Genomic DNA, 21,837 nt, shown 5'->3' on the forward strand with positions numbered 1-21,837 from the left:
CATTCTGTTCCTGCTAGCTTAGGGGGAGATTGTTAGCAAAATAAGCTAGTATGTTAGTCGCAGGCTGGATGTGCTGTTGCTCTTTCTCAGGGTTTCAGTTTCCTCAGTTAAACAGCCCGCAGTTTTTTCTCCAGACTCGATCTTGTTTTCTTCGGCTGAGGATGCGGCATGTGCGCTCCCAGCCCGTAGCTTGCGGCGAGTGTTGCCCATGATCGTGGGGTGGCACGATCCAGTAGTAGGGGCGCGTCTCGATCCGTTTTTCCCGGTTTCAAAGTGAATAAGAGTAGGACCAGAAAAGCAGCAGAGTTTTGCGCTGCACAAACAGACTGTCGTCTCCCTCTCACTCTCATCGCCATTGGCAGAAGCTCTTCCTCTCTCTCGATCAGGGTTAGGATAGAGATTACTCTAGTGGTGCTTGGAGAAGCCCTGCTAGACTAGTTCCACCACCACCTCCACCACACTATCGTGCTGTTGGATAACTCATTTACTACTCCCCCTTGGTCGCTGGATCGAGGAGGTGGAGACATAATCGATCTGCACGTGTGTTGAGCACGGAGGTGTTATTCGTTCGACGCTTGATCGGGATGGATCACGATTATATCGTGAACACGTATGACTACATCAACCGTGTTTTAGAGCTTCTGCTTAACGGTCTATAAGGGTACATAGGCACACTCTCCCTCTCACAGCTATGCATCTCAATGGATAGATCTTGCATGTGCGTAGGGATTTTTTGTTTCTCGTGCAACATTCCCCATCATGGCATTGGTGGTGGCGCGAATTTCACCAAAATTTGGCATGCGACGGTCGTTGGCTATGAGGGATGCATCAGCGCGGGGGTGGAGGCGGTGTGTCGCGTTCCCGGCGAGGTGGAGCACCTTGGGTCCCTGAGCTGCACTAGGGCGGAGCTGCAAACGGTCTTGGCGACGGTTGTTTTGTGACGGCGTCGTGCGGGTGGGGCTTGACGTGGGCTCGCCATGGTGAGTGTCATGGGCCGGGTTTGTGGCGGTGAATGGCCTCTCAGCAGCGTATAGTTGGTTGGGGCCAAAGCTCGGTGGTGGCGCTCGCTTGCGGTGGTGCACCCTTCTCCATGTCGCTCTTTGGTGATTTCTACCTCTTGAGCTTGCGTTGGTTTTTCCATTGAAGAGGAAAGGGTGATGCAACATAGCAGCAGTAAGTATTTCCCTCAGTTTGAGAACCAAGGTATCAATCCAGTAGGAGTATGAAGGCAAGTCTCCAAAGCATAAGCGCAAAAACAAATAAACTTGCACCCAACGCTATAAAGGGGTTGTCAATCCCTTCACGGTTGATTGCAAGGTGAGATCTGAAGGCAGAAAGTGCAACAAAGTGAAAGTGTAGAGCTGAAAATATGAAGTGAAGTAGATCCGGGGGCCATAGTGTTCACTAGAGGCTTCTCTCATGATAGCAAATATTACGGTGGGTGAACGCATTACTGTCGAGCAATTGATAGAATCGCGCAAAGTCATGATGATATCTAAGGCCATGATCATACATATAGGCATCACGTCCGAGACAAGTAGACCGATACTGTCTGCATCTACTACTATTACTCCACACATCGACCGCTATCCAGCATGCATCTAGTGTATTGAGTTCATAACAAACAGAGTAACGCCTTAAGCAAGATGACATGATGTAGAGGGATAAATTCATGCAATAGATATAAACCCCATCTTTTTACCCTTGATGGAAACAACATGATGCGTGCCTCGCTACCCCTTCTATCACTGGGTGAGGACACCGCACGGTATGAACCCAAAACCAAGCACTTCTCCCATTGCAAGAATTATAGATCAAGTTGGCCAAACAAAACCCACAACTCGAAGAGAATTACAAGGATACGAAATCATGCATATAAGAGATCAGAGGAAGCTCAAATAATATTCATAGATAATCTGATCATAAATCCACAGTTCATAGGATCTCGACAAACACACCGCAAAAGAAGATTACATCGGATAGATCTCCATGAAGATCATGGAGAACTTTGTATTGAAGTTCCAAGAGAGAGAAGAAGCCATCTAGCTACTAGCTATGGACCCGAAGGTCTGTGGTCAACTACTCACGCATCATCGGAGAGGCAATGGTGTTGATGAAGAAGCCCTCCGTGTCCGAATCCCCCCTCCGGCAGGGCACCAGAACGTGCCCTAGATGGGATCTTGCGGAGACAGAAGCTTGCGGCGGCGAAAAAGTGTTTTCGTGGATCTCTCTCGTGGTTTCAGATTTTTACGGAATTTATAGGCGGAAGAAGTAGGGAAAAGGAGCCTCGGGGGGCCCACAAGCCTGCTAGGCGCGCCCCCAGGCCGCACCTAGGGGGCTTGTGGCCTCCCCCGGAGTCCTTTGCCTTGGTTCTCAAGTTCCCTGCGTATCTTCTGTTACAAAAAATATCATTCCGAAGATTTTATTCCGTTTGGACTCCGTTTAATATTCTCCTCTGAAAAGGGTCAAAAACACAGAAAAAACAGGAACTGGCACTTGACACTGAGTTAATAGGTTAGTCCCAAAAAAATATATCAAATGCATACAAAACATCCAAAGTTGACAAGATAATAGCATGGAACCATCAAAAATCATAGATACTTTGGAGAGGTATCAAGCATCCCCAAGCTTAACTCCTGCTCGTCTCGAGTAGGGAAATGATAAAGACTGAATTTTTTATGTGGAATGCTACCTAACATATTTGTCCTTTGTAACTTCTTTCATGTGATATGAATGTTCAGATCCGTAAGATTCAAAACAATAGTCTGCTATTGACATGAAAACAATAATACTTCAAGCAAACTAGCAAGGTAATCAGGAACTTTCGAAATAACAAGGCCAAAGAAGGTTATCCCTACAAAATCATATAGTCTGGCTATGCTCCATCATCCCCACACAACGAATTTAAATCATGCACAACCCCGGTATTGGCCAAGTAATTGTTTTCGCACTCTTACTTTCTTAAACCTTTTTCAACTCTCACGCAATATATGAGTCTGAGCCATGGATATAGCACTATAGGTGGAATAGAGTGTCGTAGAGGTTGTGAGGCAAAAAGGAGGAGATGGTCACATCAACTCGGCGTATCAACGGGCTTATGGAGATGCCCATCAATAGATATCAATGTGAATGAGTAGGGATTACCATGCAACGGATGCACTTAGAGCTATAAGTGTGTGAAAGCTCAAAAGGAGAACTAGTGGGTGTGCACCCCACTTGCTTGCTCACGAAGACCTAGGGCAATTTGAGGAAGCCCATCATTGGAATATACAAGCCAAGTTATATAATGAATATTCCCACTAGTATATGGAAGTGTCAAAACGAGAGACTCTCTATTATGAAGAACATGGTGCTATTGTGAAGCACAAGTGTGGAAAAAGATAGTAGCATTGTCCCTTCTCTCTTTTTTCTCTTTTTTTTGTTTGGGCTCTTTGGCCTCTTTTAATTTTTTTGGTGGGCATATTTGGCCTCTTTTTTTTATTTCCTCACATGGGACAATGATCTAATAATGATGATCATCACACTTTTATTTACTCACAGCTCAATGCTTAGAGCAATGATGACTCTACAGGAGATGCCTCCGGCAGTGTACCGGGATGTGCAACGATCTAGCTTGGCGTGTGACGTTGAAACATCTCGCTAGCTATCTTACGATCATGCAATGGCAATATGAAAGTGACGGCACAAGTCATGAGAAGGAACGGTGGGAGTTGCATGGTAATATATCTCGGAATGGCTATGAAAATGCCATAATAGGTAGGTATGGTGGTTGTTTTGAGGAAGGTATATGGTGGGTTTGTGCACCGGCGAAAGATGCACGGTACTAGAGAGGCTAGCAATGGTGGAAGGTGAAAGTGCATCTATACCATGGACTCACATTAGTCATGAAGAACTCATATACTTATTACGAAAGTTTTATTAGTAATCGAAACAAAGTGCTAAACGCATACTCCTAGGGGAAGGGTTGGTAGGTGTTAACCATCGCGCGATCCCAACCGCCACACAAAGGATGACAATCAATAAATCAATTATGCTCCGACTTCCTAACATAGCGGTTCACCATACGTGCATGCTACGGGAATCACTAACTTCAACACAAGTATTTCCAGATTCACAACACCCTACTAACATAACTCTAATATCACCAAATCCATGTCTCAAAACTAATTGAGAGGAATCAAACTTCTCTTTACTAATCGATGCACAAGAATATGGAAGTTTTTATTATATCCTCTTTGGGTGCCTATCATCTTTAGGACTACTTTAAAAGCACAAGCCAACTACCAAGTTACTCAGAGAGAACACTCTCAAAAAGATATATGTGAAGTTTGAGAGTTCTTATTTCTCCAAAATATGACACCGCCGTGCTCTAAAAATATCTAAGTGAAGCACTAGAGAAAAGGTATCTAGCTCAAAAGATATAAGTGAAGCACATGCGAGCTAAATTGCCTAACTCAAAAGATATAAGCGAAGCTCAATGAGTATTCTAGCAAAATCACGATGAGTGCATGTCTCTCTCAAAAAGGTGTGCAGCAAGGATGATTGTGACAAAACAAAAAAAAAGACTCCTATAATAGACGACGCTCCAAGCAAAACACATATCATGTGGTGAATAAAAATATAGCTCCAAGTAACGTTACTGATGGATTGAAGACAAAAGAGGGGATGCCTTCCCGGGGAATCCCCAAGCTTAGGCCTTTTGGTGTCCTTGAATTTGGCTTGGGATGCCTTGGGCATCCCCAAGCTTGAGCTCTTTCCACTCTTTATCCCATTGTCCATGAGAACATCACCCAAAACTTGAAAAATTCACAACACAAAACTTAAACAGAAACTCGTGATATCATTAGCATAAGAAAACAAACCACCACCTCTTTAGGTACTGTAGCAAACTTGATTTCTATTTATATTGGTGTTATATTACTGTATTCTCACTTTTCCATCGCTAGTACCCCCCGATACTATCCATAGTTTCATCAAAATAAGCAATCAACACAACAAAAACAGAATCTGTCAAAAACAGACCAGTCTGTAGCAATATGGATACTTCGTATACTTCTGGTATCTCAAAAATACTGAACAGTTATGAAAATTGGGGCAATTGGAATATCAATCAGAAGCAAAAAGAATAAACTCAAAAGCTCTTTCTGGATAGGAATTAAAAATAATTTCGTGAGCGCAAAGTTTCTGTATTTTTCACCAAGATCAAACAACCATCACCAAAACTAGTCATAAAGGTTTTAATTGGCACAAACACAAAAAGAAACACAAAAAACACAATCATAAAGAATTATGATGGTGTGGACACAACAAAACATAAAGCAAAAAGCAAAGATAAATTCATTGGGTTGCCTCCGAACATGCGCTATTGTTTAACGCCCTTAGCTAGGCATAAGGCAATAGAATCACGTATCATCGTATTTGGTGCTCAAACCATAAGTAGCCCTCATCATGGATTCATAAGGCAATCTTATTTTATTTCTAGGAAAGTGTTCCATGCCCTTCTTTAATGTAAATTGAAATCTAATATTCCCTTCCTTCATATCGATGACATCACCAATAGTCCTTAGGAAAGGTCTACCAAGAATGATATGACATGTCGGATTGCAATCAATATCAAGCACAATGAAATCTACGGGTACATAGTTCCTATTTGCAATAATAAGAACATCATTGGTCCTTCCCATAGGTTTCTTAACAGTAGAATCCGCAAGATGCAAATTAAGAGAGCACTCATCAATCTCATTGAAGCCTAGAACATCAAATAAAGACTTTGGAATAGCGGAAACACTAGCACCCAAATCACACAAAGCATTGCATTCATAGTTTTTAATCTTGATTTTTATAGTAGGTTCCCTCTCATCATGAAGTTTTCTAGGAATAGAAACTTCCAACTCAAGTTTCTCTTCAAGAGATTTCATCATAGCATCGACGATATGATCGGTAAAGGCCTTGTTTTGGCTATAAGCGTGTGGAGAGTTTAGCATGGATTGCATCAAGGAAATACATTCAATCAAAGAGCAACTATCATAATTGAATTCCTTGAAATCCAAAGTAGTAATTTCATTACTACTCAAAGTTTTGATATCCTCTACTCCACTTTCAATGCTTTTAGCATCAAGATAGATAGACTCCGAATCATCGGGGCGTTTCTCAACCAAAGTGGATTCATATCCAGCCCCATCATCATTAGGTTTGACATTAGAAAACAAGGATTCAATAGGAGTCACACCAAGCACTTTAAGATCTTTGTGACTCTCATCACGAGAACACGCCTTTTTAAGCGATTCATGTCTAGCACGAATTTGGGCATTTCTTTCTTTACTCTCATTCATGGAAACACACATAGATTTTAGAGTTTCATCCATATTGATCTTGGGAGGAGCACATCTCAATTTCAAAGCATCAATATCAACAGACATTCTATCAACGGTCCTAGCCAAGTCATCAATTTTGAGCAGTTTTTCTTCTATGGACGCATTGAAAATCTTTTAAGAGTTGATAAACTCTTTAATATTACTCTCTAGATTAGAGGGTAATTTATTGTAATTTCCATGATCATTGTTTTAGGAATTACCAAAGTTATTAGAGGGATTACTAGGAAAAGGCCTAAGAATAAAGTTTCCTCTATAAGCATTGTTGTTGCCAAAATTATTCCTACCAACAAAATTAACATCCAAGCTCTCATTTCTACTATCAATCAAGGAAGACAAGGCCATATCATTTGGATCTAAATGAGCAACTTTACTAGCAAACAATTTCATTAACTCATCCATCTTAGCACTCAAAGAGTTAATTTCTTCTATAGCATGCACTTTTTTACTAGTAGGTGACATTTCAGTGTGCCATTGAGAAAAGTTTGTCATGATATTGTCTAGGAGTTTTGTGGCTTCTCCTAATGTGATTTCCATCAAAATTCCACCGGAGGCGAAATCCAAGATATTTCTAGAAGCAAAATTCAAACCAGCATAGAAGATTTGTATAATCATCCAAAGACTCAAGCCATGAGCAGGACAATTTCTAATCATGAATTTCATCCTCTCCCGAGATTGTGCAGCATGTTCATGACCTAGTTGCTTAAAATTCATGATATTATTACGGAGAGAGATAATCTTAGCCGGTGGAAAATACTTGGATATATAAGCATCTTTACACTTCTTTCAAGAATCAATGCTATTTTTGGGTAAAGATGAAAACCAAGTTTTTGCTCGATCTCACAATGAGAACGGAAATAGCTTCAATTTAATCACATCATTATCCACATCTTTCTTCTTTTGCATATCGCATAACTCAATGAAGGTATTAAGATGGGATGCCGCATCTTCACTAGGAAGACCGGAAAATTGCTCTTTCATAACAAGATTCAGCAAAGCAGCATTGATTTCATATGATTCCGCACTAGTGGTGGGAGCAATCGGAGTACTAATAAAATCATTATTATTAGTATTCGGTCATGGTGACTTCAGCAAACACACAAGCACACAAGCGAACAGAAAGCAAGCGAAAGAAAAGGGCGAACGGAAAAGGCAAATATTTGTGTAAATTTTTGTTTTTCAGAAGTGGGGGGAGAAAAACGAGAGGCAAAAAAGTAAATGCAAGAGATGAGTTTGCGACAGTTACTTGGATAAGCTGCACTTAGAATAGTCCCGGTGCCAGAAATTGACACGTTGAAGGAAGACTATTCTTGACTTGATCCTCCCGGCAACGGCGCCAAAAATTCTTCTTGCTACCTCTTGAGCTTACGTTGGTTTTTCCCTTGAAGAGGAAAGGGTGATGCAGCACAGTAGCAGTAAGTATTTCCCTCAGTCTGAGAACCAAGGTATCAATCCAGTAGGAGTATCAAGGCAAGTCTCCAAAGTACCTACGCAAAAACAAACAAACTTGCACCCAACGTTATAAAGGGGTTGTCAATCCCTTCATGATTGATTGCAAGGTGAGATCTGAAGGCGAAAAGTTCAACAAAGTGAAAGTGTAGAGCTGAAAATATGAAGTGAAGTAGACCCGGGGGCCATAGTGTTCACTAGAGGCTTCTCTCATGATAGAAAATATTACGGTGGGTGAACGAATTACTGTCAAGCAATTGATAGAATCGCGTAAAGTCATGATGATATCTAAGGCAATGATCATACATATAGGCATCACGTCCGAGACAAGTAGACCGATAGTGTCTGTATCTACTACTATTACTCCACACATCGACCACTATCCAGCATGCATCTAGTGTATTGAGTTCATAACAAACAGTGTAACGCCTTAAGCAAGATGACATGATGTAGAGGGATAAATTCATGCAATAGATATAAACCCCATCTTATTACCCTTGATGGCAACAACACGATGCGTGCCTCTCTATCCCTTCTGTCATTGGGTGAGGACACCGCACGGTATGAACCCAAAACCAAGCACTTCTCCCATTGCAAGAATTATAGATCAAGTTGGCCAAACAAAACCCACAACTCGAAGAGAATTACAAGGATACGAAATCATGCATATAAGAGATCAGAGGAAACTCAAATAATATTCATAGAAAATCTGATCATAAATCCGAAATTCATCGGATCTCGACAAACACACCACAAAAGAAGATTACATCGGATAGATCTCCATGAAGATCATGGAGAACTTTGTATTAAAGATCCAAGAGAGAGAAGAAGCCATCAAGCTACTAGCTATGGACCCGAAGGTCTGTGGTGAACTATTCACGCATCATCGGAGAGGCAATGATGTTGATGAAGAAGCCCTCCGTGTCCGAATCCCCCCTCCGGTAGGGCACCAGAACGTGCCCCGGATGGGATCTTGCGAAGACAGAAACTTGCGGCGGCGGAAAAGTATTTTCGTGGCTCTCTCTCGTGGTTTCAGTTTTTTTAGGGAATTTATAGGCGGAAGAAGTTGGGCAAAGGAGCCTCCGGGGGCCCACGAGCCTGCTAGGCGCCCCCCCCCCAGGTCGCGCCTAGGGGGCTTGTGGCCTCCCCTGGAGTCCTTTGCCTTGGTTCTCAAGTTCCATGTGTATGTTCTGTTACGGAAAAAACCATTCCGAAGATTTTATTCCGTTTGGGCTCTGTTTAATATTCTCCTCTGAAAATGGTCAAAAACACGGAAAAAACTGGAACTGACACTTGGCACTGAGTTAGTAGGTTAGTCCCAAAAAAGATATAAAATACATACAAAACATCCAAAGTTGACAAGATAATAGCATGGAACCATAAAAAATCATAGATACATTGGAGACGAATCAGTGATGCAATCCGAGGTGAGCTTGTGTTCAATCTTAAGAAGAGTGGTGCATGACAAGGCCATAGGGTTGGACGCTTCCGATGTTCGAATCATCACCAATGGTTGTGGATGTGCCTCCACCGGGCCTTGGACCCAATCCTTCCTCCGCTTGTCGGATGCCGGCCTTTTGTCCACTAGATCAGGGTGGGAGGGGTGCCCTTGATTTTCCTATGTCTCAAGCTTTGACAAGGACTTGTGGGCTGCCGAGTGGTGGGGAAGGGAGACCTTTTCGGTTGTTCCTTAGGTGTGCGGTGGCTCCAGGTTTGGGTGGGTTAGAATCGATGCTTCGGATGCCCGGGGCGGCGACCAACGGTCCCCATTGGTGGCTCTTCGGCGGGCATCATGGTGGTAGTGGTGGCTAAGTTCCTTGGCCGTGTGGGCGACAAGTGTTGTAGTGGTGGGAAGCTCGGGCTCGTCCTCGATCGGCGATGGCAATGCTCATATCCGGATCTAGAAGTCCGCCTCATCCGAATGTCCTAGGCGCCTCGTGGTGTTGTCGCGCGAAAGCTCCACGCTTTGGCGTCAACAACGGCATTGCTCGCGGATGATGTTCGCCTTTTGAGGACGTTGTTGTGGTGCACATCTTCATGCGAGGGTTCCTTTGATAATCTTTGTCCATGCCAAACTTGATAGCTTTGTGAGGGCGTTGTCATAGAGTTTAGGTGTCCTAAGGCATGTCGTGCTGTTTTTTCAAGCCCTCCTATGCTATCTTTTGGCAATGTAGTCGTTTTTTCTTTTTGCCTTTGACATTTTTAGTGTGATTTTCTTGTCCGGTCATACCGAGGTTTGCCTTGTAAGCATGTTCTTTCGTTGTTTCATATTGATCGGCCATGTACTCTGGCTTATACTTTATCTACAAAGCGGAGACGAGAACCTGTTTCATGAAGACCTGTTGGGCTTTGCCCTGCAGTAAGGGACTGTCTGGGACTGCTTTGCTTCATCAAAATCAGTTTCACTTCAGTAAATCTACTTTGGAGCAGCTTCATACAAGAGTTGTAACTCTTTCAAAGAGAATATTTGGCTTTCATCTAGCTCCAGCTTCATAAATGAAAATTTTGATGAAAATGATCTATTTAATTGGATGAGAAGGGAGAAACGAAGTGGTATCTACTTACTGTGGTAGTGGTGGGTAATTTTTTTTTCAACTTCAACTTGTACAATTTTATGAAGCACCTCTTACATAGCTTCACAAAATATAAGGAGTCAGACCTCAAATTTTAGTTATTTTAAGAGGTATATCGTGAAGCTATCCCGTTTGGCTTACATTTTCTAAAACGGAGCTGAATTTTTATAAATAGAGCGGTCCTGAACATGTTTTAAATATAAACGAGAAAGGGAACCTGTTTCATGTGCAAAGAGACCATAGTGTTCGCAATTTGCCGTCTCTCCAAGCTAAACGGTGTCCCGTAGCGTAGCATCATCCCATTCCCATGAGCTTTGTTCTAGAAACAGAAAAGAAAAATTATACGGTCAGCCACTTGCATGTCAGCGTCATCCCTCCTGTCATCAGAGACTCTCACAGCAAGAAAGAGATTTAAAGAAAACAGAGATCCAGAGTCAAACAATGTTTTGTAGTGCATCAGAGATGATGAAATGATAAACCGAATAAGTTTGACTTGAGCACCAAGGCGAAAATCTTCCACTAACAAACAACGATAATGAGCTCCAGGTTCCAAAAAAAAAAAACACACAACGATAATGAGCTCAACAAACTAATGAGACATTTGTAGTCAATCCAAACATTGCTGATCTCCTTCGCCAAGGCATTGCGCTGACAACGTCAGCAGCGCGAGCTTTCCCTTCAGACCGGAATCTTCCAAGGAAACCCCACAGCCGTCAGGCTCAGCAGGCACTTGTTTATTGACCAGGCGTACAATTGACTTTGAATCGTCTTCCTCTAGTCTCGTTCTCGGTTTCTCGCTCGTGTTGTTATTTGTTTTCGCGTCTTCCTATCCATTTCCAACCATTTACACCCGAGTTGTGCCGCCATGGTCATCTCGCCCACCGCGTTGGCGTCGCCGCATATATAAAGCTCGAACGAGAGGAGGAGGAGAAGGTCAGACGAGCAGAGCTGTAGCAAACAAGCAAGCAACAAGAAGCAACTTACTTGATCGAGTGGAAATCCGTTCAACTTGGATTGATTTGATGGCGCGCGGTAAGGTGGCTGAGTGGATACGGAAGCGGGCGATGCCGAGGAAGCCGGCAGCCGGGCGCCGGAGCAGGGCCAGTGGGGCGTCGGAGTCGATACTAAGAGACGCGGAGGAGAGCTGGAGCAGCGCCAGCGGGCCGCCGGCGCCGATGCCTTCTAGAAAGGCCGCCGGGAGCGGGAACGGCGCCAATGGTGGCGCGCCGGCGCACTCGAGCTCGAAGGTCCGGGCAATCGGCTTCTTGTCGGCGCTGCGGTGGCGGCCGCGCGTGAACGTGCTGGCCGTGGTGTACGAGCACGTGGTGTATCACCTGATGTGGCTGGTGGAGTCCGTGGTGGTGGTTGGAAGGCTCATCTTCTTCCTCATGCGCTTCGGCTTCAAGCAGCTCTGAACTCACCCGATGCCCTGGCGTTGGCGTCAGAGGGTGGTGGGCAAGAAGCGTGCGTGATTCTTTGGTTAGACTGTTTTTTGGTTTCTTTCTGTTTCCTCTGTGCAAATTCGTCTACCGTTTTTCAGAGGCTTCCTATCCGTAACAAGTTGTAAATGCCCTCACTCAGCCCTCTTGTGTATAAAGAAATCTCTTTGTTGGCTCCTGTTTAACGGAACTGTCATGACCATATGATGTTAGGCATTTTTAATCATTCATTCATCATATTAGGATGCCTTTGGTTGCTCGCATTTAGATCAATCATGCTCTCGCAGAACGAAAATGTGGTGCTTGGTTGGCTCGAGTGTGTCCACGTCTCGGCCCACACGGAACTTAAAAATAGTCTCGGGCGAGACCCGCGACCTATTGCCGAATCAGCGGTTTCTCCGCAGCAAGGCTCCGCGCGGCACGCGTGCGTCCCCGCTCCACACCTCAGGGAGCACGGGAGACGGACGGGACTGCTCATAACTCCCCCCTCTCTCATGTCATCGTTCGTTCCCTTTCGCATCATGCTTCTTCACTCCCCTCTCATCGTCCGCTGCTCTCCTCTCCTTCGATGAGTCGCTACCGCTGTGCCGTCCGCTGACCCCCATCGGTGCCGGCAACAACCGCATCCACGAGCGGTGGGTTGCTGGCTTGGCGAACTCCGGGATCGATCTCATGCTCGCTCTGTGCACCGTCTCCTCTTTGCACCAGGCCCCTCGTCCGACCGATGTGGTGCCGGCCGCTCCGGCTCCGCCGTCGTTTCCGGAGCTCGTGGTCCTGGGTTCAGGGGCATCACCGGAGGGGGCGGCCATCGCGCCGCTGCTCGGAACCCCTGTTGGTGGTTTTTTTACCCCCATCCAAGGGTTTTCTCCGGGCAGCGCGGCATGTCCATGGACGAGGGCGCCCTCCTCCTCGACCGATCAGGTGGCGATGAGCACTGGGCCAATGCCGACGGCCATTGGCATTGGCAGCTCCTCCTCCTCTTCGCCCGCCATCTCCTTCCCGCCTAGGTTTTATCATCGCTCGAACTCCACCCGCTCCGATAAGAACAAATCTCCCCTCTGCTCGTAGATTTGTAGATTAGGGTTTTCATCATTAGCATGCCAATGAATCGATTGGATTCAATTGGATCCCTTCTTGTGTGATACTATTCATAGGCAGGGTACCAGTGTTCTTGCTTGTTGTGTGTTTGATGTGCATGCTTAGTAGTATTCATAGGCATGCAAGATTGGTGTGCGTTTGATATTCATGCTTAGTAGTGGTCATGTGCTCATGATGTACAACACGTTCATGGGCATGGTAGGTGTTATGTTTGATGTTCATGCTTAGTGCTCATGTGCAAAAATGTGTTCATCAGACTAGCCATATTGGTGATGTGTTTCATGTTCATGCTGAGTGTTCAGGTGCATGTTATCTATATTTGTAAGTGCATCTAGTGCCCCTTAGTGATTTTGGTGGTCTGAAGACTTATAGGTTAAGTATCTAATGTGTTTGTGAGTGTACACAGGATCTATAAGTCATTGAGGAGTTTGAGATATTTGAAGAATATCGACCCCTAAAAATGTATGTCTTCAGTTGAAGAAATTGGTCTGAAGCTGAAGAAATGAATCGCGAGGAATCTGCGATGAAATTGATATTCCTCATAAAGATACTGATATTGAGAAGCCTGGTGGTTCTTGAAGAAAATCATTCTGAAGAATTTGAAGCATGAAGATTTACACTTGTTGTTTTACTTTCTTCGCATTTGAGTAATAGGAACACCGTACTGTTAAAGGGGGTCGAAGTTACACTATGGAATGAATTTCCTCATGATGCTCAACCCAAGCCTAATCCTACCAAAAGCCTCAAGTGAGGAATATGAGTGACATGAGGACTCTCACAATTGAGGGTTCCGACCGTTTTGATAACCACGCCAAGTCATTGGTCTTATCCACTCCAACGGTCATATTATTTAAGGGCATTAGTGTCAAATCATGTCGGGATGCTCCCAGGCTATAAATAGCCACACCCACAACCACTAGCTGGTTGGCTGCTTCGTTAGAAACTGACACTTGTTATAAGAGCAACCCAAATTCCTCAGAGCTTTCGAGAGTAATTCATCAGTGAGGAAATACACCACCCACCGAAACCACAAACCAAACCTAGTGATTGAGCATCACTGAAGAAGTTGTTCCTGTGTGGGACTGAAGCCTTTTACCTTTGAGGACTGTGCACCCTCCAGACGGTTAGGCGTCATGGTCTAGAGCAATCCAGCAGTCAATTGTGGATCGCTGGGTGACCAAGTTTGTGAGGGTTTGGAAGTCTGCCCTGAAGACTTACCACGAGTGTTGGGCGAGGACTGTGTGTCCTTAGCTCAAGGAGAATACGGTAGGGACTGTGTGTCCCGGGACTGGGTGTCCTTTGGTTTCAATACCAAGCCGCTCCAAACCAGATGTACAGGTGTCACAGCAGTTGGAACTGGGTCATCAACAACTGTCTTCACTGAGAATCGGGTTCTAATTCCTCAACTCTTTACTTTCCTTGTATTGTGTGTTGATGACTTTCACTGTGACTGTTTGAAGAATTTGCTGAAGACTTTCTCTGAATTTCCTCAACCCCAAATTCTTCACGATAGTTAATCATCATGTGTATTCTGCGTGCCTGCTTACTGTGCAATCTGTTTTCATATTCTTCACTCTGAAATACTGCTGTTGTGAACATTTGCACGTCTGATCCTTTACTGTTTCCGCTGTAAGTTAGTCAACAGTGAGGAATTTCCTCAGTGATGAAATTCTAAAAATCTCCTATTCACCCCCCCTCTAGTCGATATAACGCACTTTTAATTGGTATCAGAGCAAGGTACTCCCTTGTTCTGTGTGATTTTGGTTTAACCACCTGGAGTTTTAGTTATGTCGACTGCACGCATGTTTAAGGTGACTGCAGCATGTCCTACCTACGAAGGAAAGAACTTTCCCTTCTGGAAGAACAAAATGCAAATGCATTTACAAGCTATTGATAATGATCTCTAGTATATTGTGGAAAATGGTGTCCCCATTATCTCTGCCAGTGTCACTGCTGCTGATGTGAAGCAATTCAAGCAACTCGATTCTCAAGCGAAGAACATCATCTGTGGCCATCTGAGCCCAGGCCAGTTTGGAAGAGTAAGTGCTTTGGGCTCTGCAACACTGATATGAGAGAGACTGCGCAAGGTAAACGAAGGAGTATAACCCCAGCGTGACTCTCGTGTTGATATTCTTCGCAATCTCTTCAATCGCTTCAAGAGACATGACACTGAAAGCTGCCAAGACACCTTTGATCGCCTCACTGACATATCAAATGAACTGCAAGCACTGGGAGCTCGAGAAATCACTGATCACGAAGTTGTGAAGAAACTGCTGAGATCTTTGGATTCTTCATTTGATACTTTAGTTGTGATGATTCAAGAAAGACCAGATTACAAGATGCTTGATCCAGCTGATATACTAGAAAGGCTAAATACTCATGAATTCCAGCTAGAAGAAAAGAGAGATCTATATGGACCAAGTTATTCCAGACCACGTGCACTGAAGGCTAGAGCAATTTCCTCATCTGAAGAAGAAGACACAGATGCCAGCATTTGTGACCCTGAAGGATTTGGACAGGAGCTTGCAATGCTCGTGAGGAAATTCCAGAGATTTACACGACGTGGCCAGTTCGGTAAATCTTCAAGAAGAGACATGAGGAAATCAGAATCTTCATCTAAGGACTACAAGAAACGAACTTGTCACAAGTGCAAGAAATCAAGTCATTACATTGCTGATTGTCCCCGTTGGGGAAAGGAATCAAAGAAGAAGAAATAGAAGGATGAAAGTTCTGATGACTCGAAGAAGAAGAAGAAATCTTCAAAATCTTCATCTTCAAAGCCCTCATCACACAAGAAGACTAGTTTCAGAAAGGCTCGAGCACTTATTGGCAAGGAAATGGACTCCGAGGCAGAATCAGAGGAAGGTGATGAAGAAGAAGGTTCTGAAGAAGACTCAGAATCTGGACAGGCTAGTCTTGCACTAGCAACCACTTTCGTCAGCAAGTCAATCTTCAATCTTGAAGAAAATGATTGCACCATCCATACTGATGACTATGCTGATGACTTCTCTCCAACCTATTGCTTCATGGCAAAGGGTTCAAAGGTACCAAATAATACCTCCTCCTCTGATTCAAGTGACTGTGAATCTAATGATTCTAAGAAACCCAGTTACAGTAAACTTGCTATCATTGCCGCTAAACAACAAACTGCTCTTGAAAAGCTTCAGAAACTACTAGACAAAAGTGATGATCTGTTGAATGACGAAATGAACCTTACTCAAATCCTCACTGATGACATGAAAAGTCTTTAGTCTAGATTTGATAATCTTCAGGATCGTTATGATACACTCCTCACTGATCATGAGAAGCTTTCCTATGAATTTCTTCAAAGGAAGCTTGATCTTGAGAAGCTGAGGATGTCTCATGATGATCTTCGTATGGAAAATGATTCATTACTAGCTCAACAGATCAGCGCTAGTCAAGTTGAATTTATTCCTGCATGTCTTAAATGCATTGAACGCGAAACTGCTAATTCCTCACCAGAATCATCAAATGCTACCATTGCTACAAATTCTTCAACTGCACCCATTGTGTCTATTTCCTCACTTGAGGAAAACACAAATGTTACTGATGAAAATGCAGGGTTGAAGGAATTGTACGTGACAGGCATGTACAAAAGCCTCAAAGGACATCAAACCCTTTGTGATGTGCTCAAAAAGCAGATCTTGAACAGGAGCCCGAGGAAAGAAGGAATTGCCTTTGAGAGGAAATTAAATGCTGATGGATCTTATTGGAAACCTGAGCAGTATCCCAAAACCTCATGGGTTGCTGCTACTGGGCCTCCTTTTGATCCATCTAATCTAACTGGCTTTTCATGTGAATTATCCTATTCCTCGGATGAGTCATTTGATTCCAATTATAAACTGTTCAAAAATCAATCTGGTGAAGTACTTGCTCGATATGTTGGAACTAACTGCAGGAATGACCCTACTCTGAGGAAAATCTGGGTTCCCAAAAGTTGTCTTGAAAATCTTCAGGTGAATGTCCTCATGACACCACCACTGAAGAATCTGAACCCCAGATCAAATTCCTCAGGAGGACCAAAGTCTTCAAGCGGATCAAAATCCTCAACTGGTCAAAACTATGCTCGTACCCGTGCTTATGCGTCTAACATGCAGGGAAACTACAAGGAATATGAATATGAGCGTTACTCCTCAAATCATTATGTTCATAAATCCTCAAACCAGTTCTCTGCATATTCATATGAGTACTTTAATCCCCCTACTGTTAAGAGAAGTGCATTAGCTTCAATGCCACCTTTCTCATATGGTGCTCGCAGGATGATGAACGCTTTGCCACCCCTTCAGATGTGGGTGGTGAAGAAATCAAACTAATCACTTCTGCAGGTCAGGTCTCTAGATGAAAATCATCATCTGAAGAATTTGCTGGAGACCTGAAGAAATGCGTGATAGGACGCAAGCTAATGATTGATGAAATAGAAATATTTCACACGTCCTTACATTTCTGTTATGATGAAATTACTGATCTGATGAAATTAGTATCATATTCTTCAAATATGAAGCATATGAGATGGTAAGATGTACTAATTCATCTGCAGGATGACAAACCCAAGAATACTGAGTGGGTTCTTGATAGTGGCTGCACACATCACATGACTGGTGATAAAAGCTTACTGATGAATATGCCACTAACTCCATCACCTCTAAAGAAAATCACATATGCTGACAAAGGTAAAAGCAAGGTATTGGGACTTGGCAAAGTGGCTATTTCCAAGGATAGGCACATGGACAAAGTGATGCTTGTTGGATCCCTTGGTTTTAACCTCATGTCAGTCTTGATGCTTTGTGATCTTGATATGATTGTCATCTTTGGTAGATATAGATGTGTAGTCATCATGGAATCTGACAGATCCAAAGTCTTCGAAGGTGTAAGAAGAGGGGATTTGTACATTGTTGATTTTTCTACAGGTCCTCAACCAGCCACTTGCTTACTAGCAAAAACCTCAGAAGGATGGCTGTGGCACCGAAGACTAGGTCATGCAGGCATGAGGAATTTGCACACACACGCAAAGAAGAAGCATGTCATCGGCATCGAATCAGTAAAATTCCTCAAGGATCATCTCTGCGGTGCTTGTGAATCTGGGAAAATGACCAGATCCAAGCATCCCTCTAAAACCATCATGACCACTACACGTCCATTCGAATTGCTTCATATGGATTTATTTGGACCTACTCACTATGCCACACTAACCAATGCAGCATCTTTATATGGCTTCGTCATAGTAGATGATTATTCTAGATATACTTGGGTGCATATCATAGTGTATAAAACTGAAGTGCAGGAAATCTTCAAACGATTTTCTTCAAGGGCCTCGACGAACTTTGGCATCAAGATCAAACATATCAGGAGTGATAATGGAACCGAGTTCAAAAACAGTCGTTTTGATGATTATCTTGATGAACTTGGTATTACTCACGAATTGTCTGCTCCTTATACTCCTCAGCAGAATGGTGTCGTCGAAAGGAAGAACAGGACTCAGGTTGAAATGGCTAGAACTATGCTTGAAGAATATCAGACTCCTCGTCGCTTTTGGCCTGAAGCAATCAACACTGCATGTCATATCATCAATAGGGTATATCTTCACAAATTCCTCAAGAAAACCTCATATGAACTCCTCACTGACAAGAAACCCAATGTAAGTTATTTCAAAGTCTTCGGTGCAAAATGCTGGATTAGAGATCCTCACCATAGCTCAAAATTTGCACCTAAGGCACATGAAGGTTTTATGCTCGGTTATGGAAAGGACTCGCACACTTACAGAGTCTTCAACAACTATCACAACAAAGTTGTTGAGACTGTAGATGTGCGGTTCGAAGAAACTAATGGCTAGCAAAGAGAGCAATTGCCTTCTGATCCAGATAAGCTGTCTCCTGAGGAAGCAATAAAGCTTAAGCCTACTGAAGACATTGTCCGCACTGAGGAAATTGGTGAAGAAACGATCCCCATCGCTGATAAAAACCAAGAAGATGCTCCTGAGGAAATTGCACCAGCACCACTTCCTCAGCCCAGACAAAATCCTCAACCAGCTCATCCAAGGATTGCAAACGAAGTAGAACTTGACAAAATCCTCAACGACATCAACGCGCCAGGTCCTCTCACTCGCTCAAAAGCTTCACACTTAGTTAACTTTTGTGGGCACTTTTCCTTTGTATCCATCACAAAACCCTCAAAAGTCGCTGAGGCTTTTCTGGAACCGGAGTGGATCCAAGCTATGCAAGACGAACTTCTTCAATTCAAGCTGAATGACGTATGGGAGCTCGTCAAACGACCAGATCCTCGCAAGCACAACATCATCGGCACTAAGTGGATCTTTCGAAACAAGCAAGATGAGGAAGGTCAAGTGGTGAGGAACAAGGCACGACTTGTAGCCCAAGGCTACACCCAGGTTGAAGGAATAGATTTCGATGAAACTTTTGCACCTGTTGCTAGACTTGAAGCTATTCGAATATTACTTGCTTATGCTAATCATCATAACATCACCTCATATCAAATGGATGTGAAAAGTCATTCCTCAATGGTAAGCTTGAGGAAGAAGTATATGTTGCTCAGCCTCCAGGTTTTGAGGATCCAAAGAATCCAGACAAAGTCTTCAGACTCAAAAAGGCTCTGTATGGCCTCAAGCAAGCCCCTCGGGCATGGTATGATACATTTAAGGAATTCCTCATGAAGAAAGGCTTCAAACCTGGTTCACTCGATCCAACTCTTTTCACAAAATCCTATGATAATGAGCTGTTTGTATGTCAAATATATGTCGATGATATCATTTTTGGCTGTACTGACAAAAGATACAGTGATGAATTTGCCTACATGATGAGTGAAGAACATCAGATGTCCATGATGGGGGAGCTGAAATTCTTCTTAGGTCTTCAAATTCATCAACAAAGCAATGGAATCTTCATATCACGGGAGAAATACCTCAAGGATGTTCTGAGGAAATTCGACATGCACGAATGCAAAGCTGCCAAGACTCCAATGCCTACCAACGGCCACCTCGGCACTAATGAAAATGGTAAAGATTTCGATCAGCAGGTATATCGTTCTATGATTGGCTCTTTATTGTATCTATGTGCATCTAGGCCAGATATAATGCTTAGTGTTTGCATGTGTGCACGTTTTCAAGAAAAACCGAAGGAATCACACCATAAGGCTGTGAAACATATTCTTCGATACTTAGCTCACACACCAACACTAGGATTATGGTATCCCAAGGGCTCAAATCTTCATCTGGTAGGGTATTCTGATTCTGACTATGCTGGTGACCGTGTGGATCGCAAGTCAACGTCTGGCACATGCCATTTCCTCGGAAGATCACTAGTTTGCTGGTCCTCAAAGAAACAGAACTGCGTATCACTCTCCACTGCCGAAGCTGAGTACATTGCTGCTGGTTCTTGCCGTGCTCAATTGCTATGGATGAAGAAAACCCTCAAAGACTACGGCATCAACATGAAGAATGTGCCTCTCTACTTTGACAATGAGAGTGCTATCAAGATTGCATATAACCCAGTACAACACTCGAAGACCAAGCACATCCAGATTCGTCATCATTTTCTTCGGGACCATGTCCTCAAGGGAAATATCCTCATCGACCATGTGAAGACTGATGATCAACTGGCAAATATCTTCACTAAGCCCTTGGATGAGAAAAGGTTTTGCAAGTTGCAATGTGAGCTAAATATCTTAGAATCTTCAAATGTTTTGTAAAAACATGCACACATCCTAACACTTATGCAAAGTTGATGACTTAGATGTGCAACACATGATGAATCGATTTTCTTCAACTGATGAAGAATGTCACTCTGAATGTGAAGAAATTAACGAAGAAATTGATTCTCAGGGCCCTACGACAATTGTACGCGGCTTCTGTAATCAACATTCTTATATGGTGGGTAACGCCACCGCCCAATGTGAAATTCCTCAAGTTGATTTTCTTCAAATGATCAATTTTCTCACAATGCGTTTTTCTTCAAAACAACTGTTCTTCATTGTGATGATTTATTACAAAAATCTTCAAAGACACTTGATGACTTTCATTTGACTAGATAGACTGTGATTTCTAGTCCTCAACAACATTCACTTATTGCTATTTCTTCAAGTTGATGTTTCTGCTAAGTGAATGTGATCGGACCCTACTTTCCCTCTATGTTATACTTATCCAGTCTATTCAATTCTTCATATGCGTTCTATTTGAAACTTTGTTCAAAATCCTCACTGCATCCTTGTTAGGTGATGATTTTGTAATGAAAAACCTCAAATCTTCAAAAATTGTTTTCTTTAAAGGCACAGTAACTGAACCCCCACTTCCCACGATCGGATGACCACGATCTCCACTATCTCCACCGCATCGTACGGGAGCTACACGTGTCCTGTGGAGACGTAGAGGCAGAGGCTATTTGGTCCGACATTTTCGCGCCAACAGTAACTTTTGGCTATAAATATGTCCTTATCCCCCTCGGCATCCTCTTCTTCGCCTCATCGCTCTCGTGCCACAGCACACTCCACCGAACCCTAGCGTCACCGCTGGTAGTCTCGTCGCCGGTGAGGAAGAGCTTCACTGCCTCGACTTCTTCGTCGCCAGAACCACGCCGGAGTCGGACCATCTTCGTCCGCCGCCGTCGTAGACTTCCTCTGTCGCCGAGTTAGGGTGCATTGGACACTCGAACGAAGAGCCTCTCCACACACAACTTTCTGTGTTCTTCGTGCGCACCTTCCAGGGTAAATATATCCCATTTTTACAGCAAGTTAGATCTAAAATTTTACATCTTCTATGTGAAATCTGTTCTTCCTCAAGATACGATGCGCACTTGATTCCTCAAACACTACCTATCACCACAATCATTGATGAACTATGCTAAGCATCTAAGATTATCACGAGATTCCTCAATTGTG

The 21,837-nt window shown here is 43.5% G+C and overlaps 1 protein-coding gene across 1 annotated transcript; it reads left to right on the plus strand.

The window, feature by feature from the left end:
- The first annotated feature begins 10,818 nt into the window (after nucleotides 1-10,818).
- On the plus strand, nucleotides 10,819-12,017 carry LOC123440000. The gene has a single exon (XM_045116593.1). It carries the CDS (start codon nucleotides 11,416-11,418, stop codon nucleotides 11,806-11,808), a length of 393 nt encoding a protein of 130 aa, XP_044972528.1. The 5' UTR covers nucleotides 10,819-11,415; the 3' UTR covers nucleotides 11,809-12,017.
- The last annotated feature ends 9,820 nt before the right edge of the window (nucleotides 12,018-21,837 follow it).

This window comes from Hordeum vulgare, chromosome 3H (assembly GCF_904849725.1).
Source record: "Hordeum vulgare subsp. vulgare chromosome 3H, MorexV3_pseudomolecules_assembly, whole genome shotgun sequence".
In the NCBI taxonomy this organism is placed as follows: Eukaryota; Viridiplantae; Streptophyta; class Magnoliopsida; order Poales; family Poaceae; genus Hordeum; species Hordeum vulgare.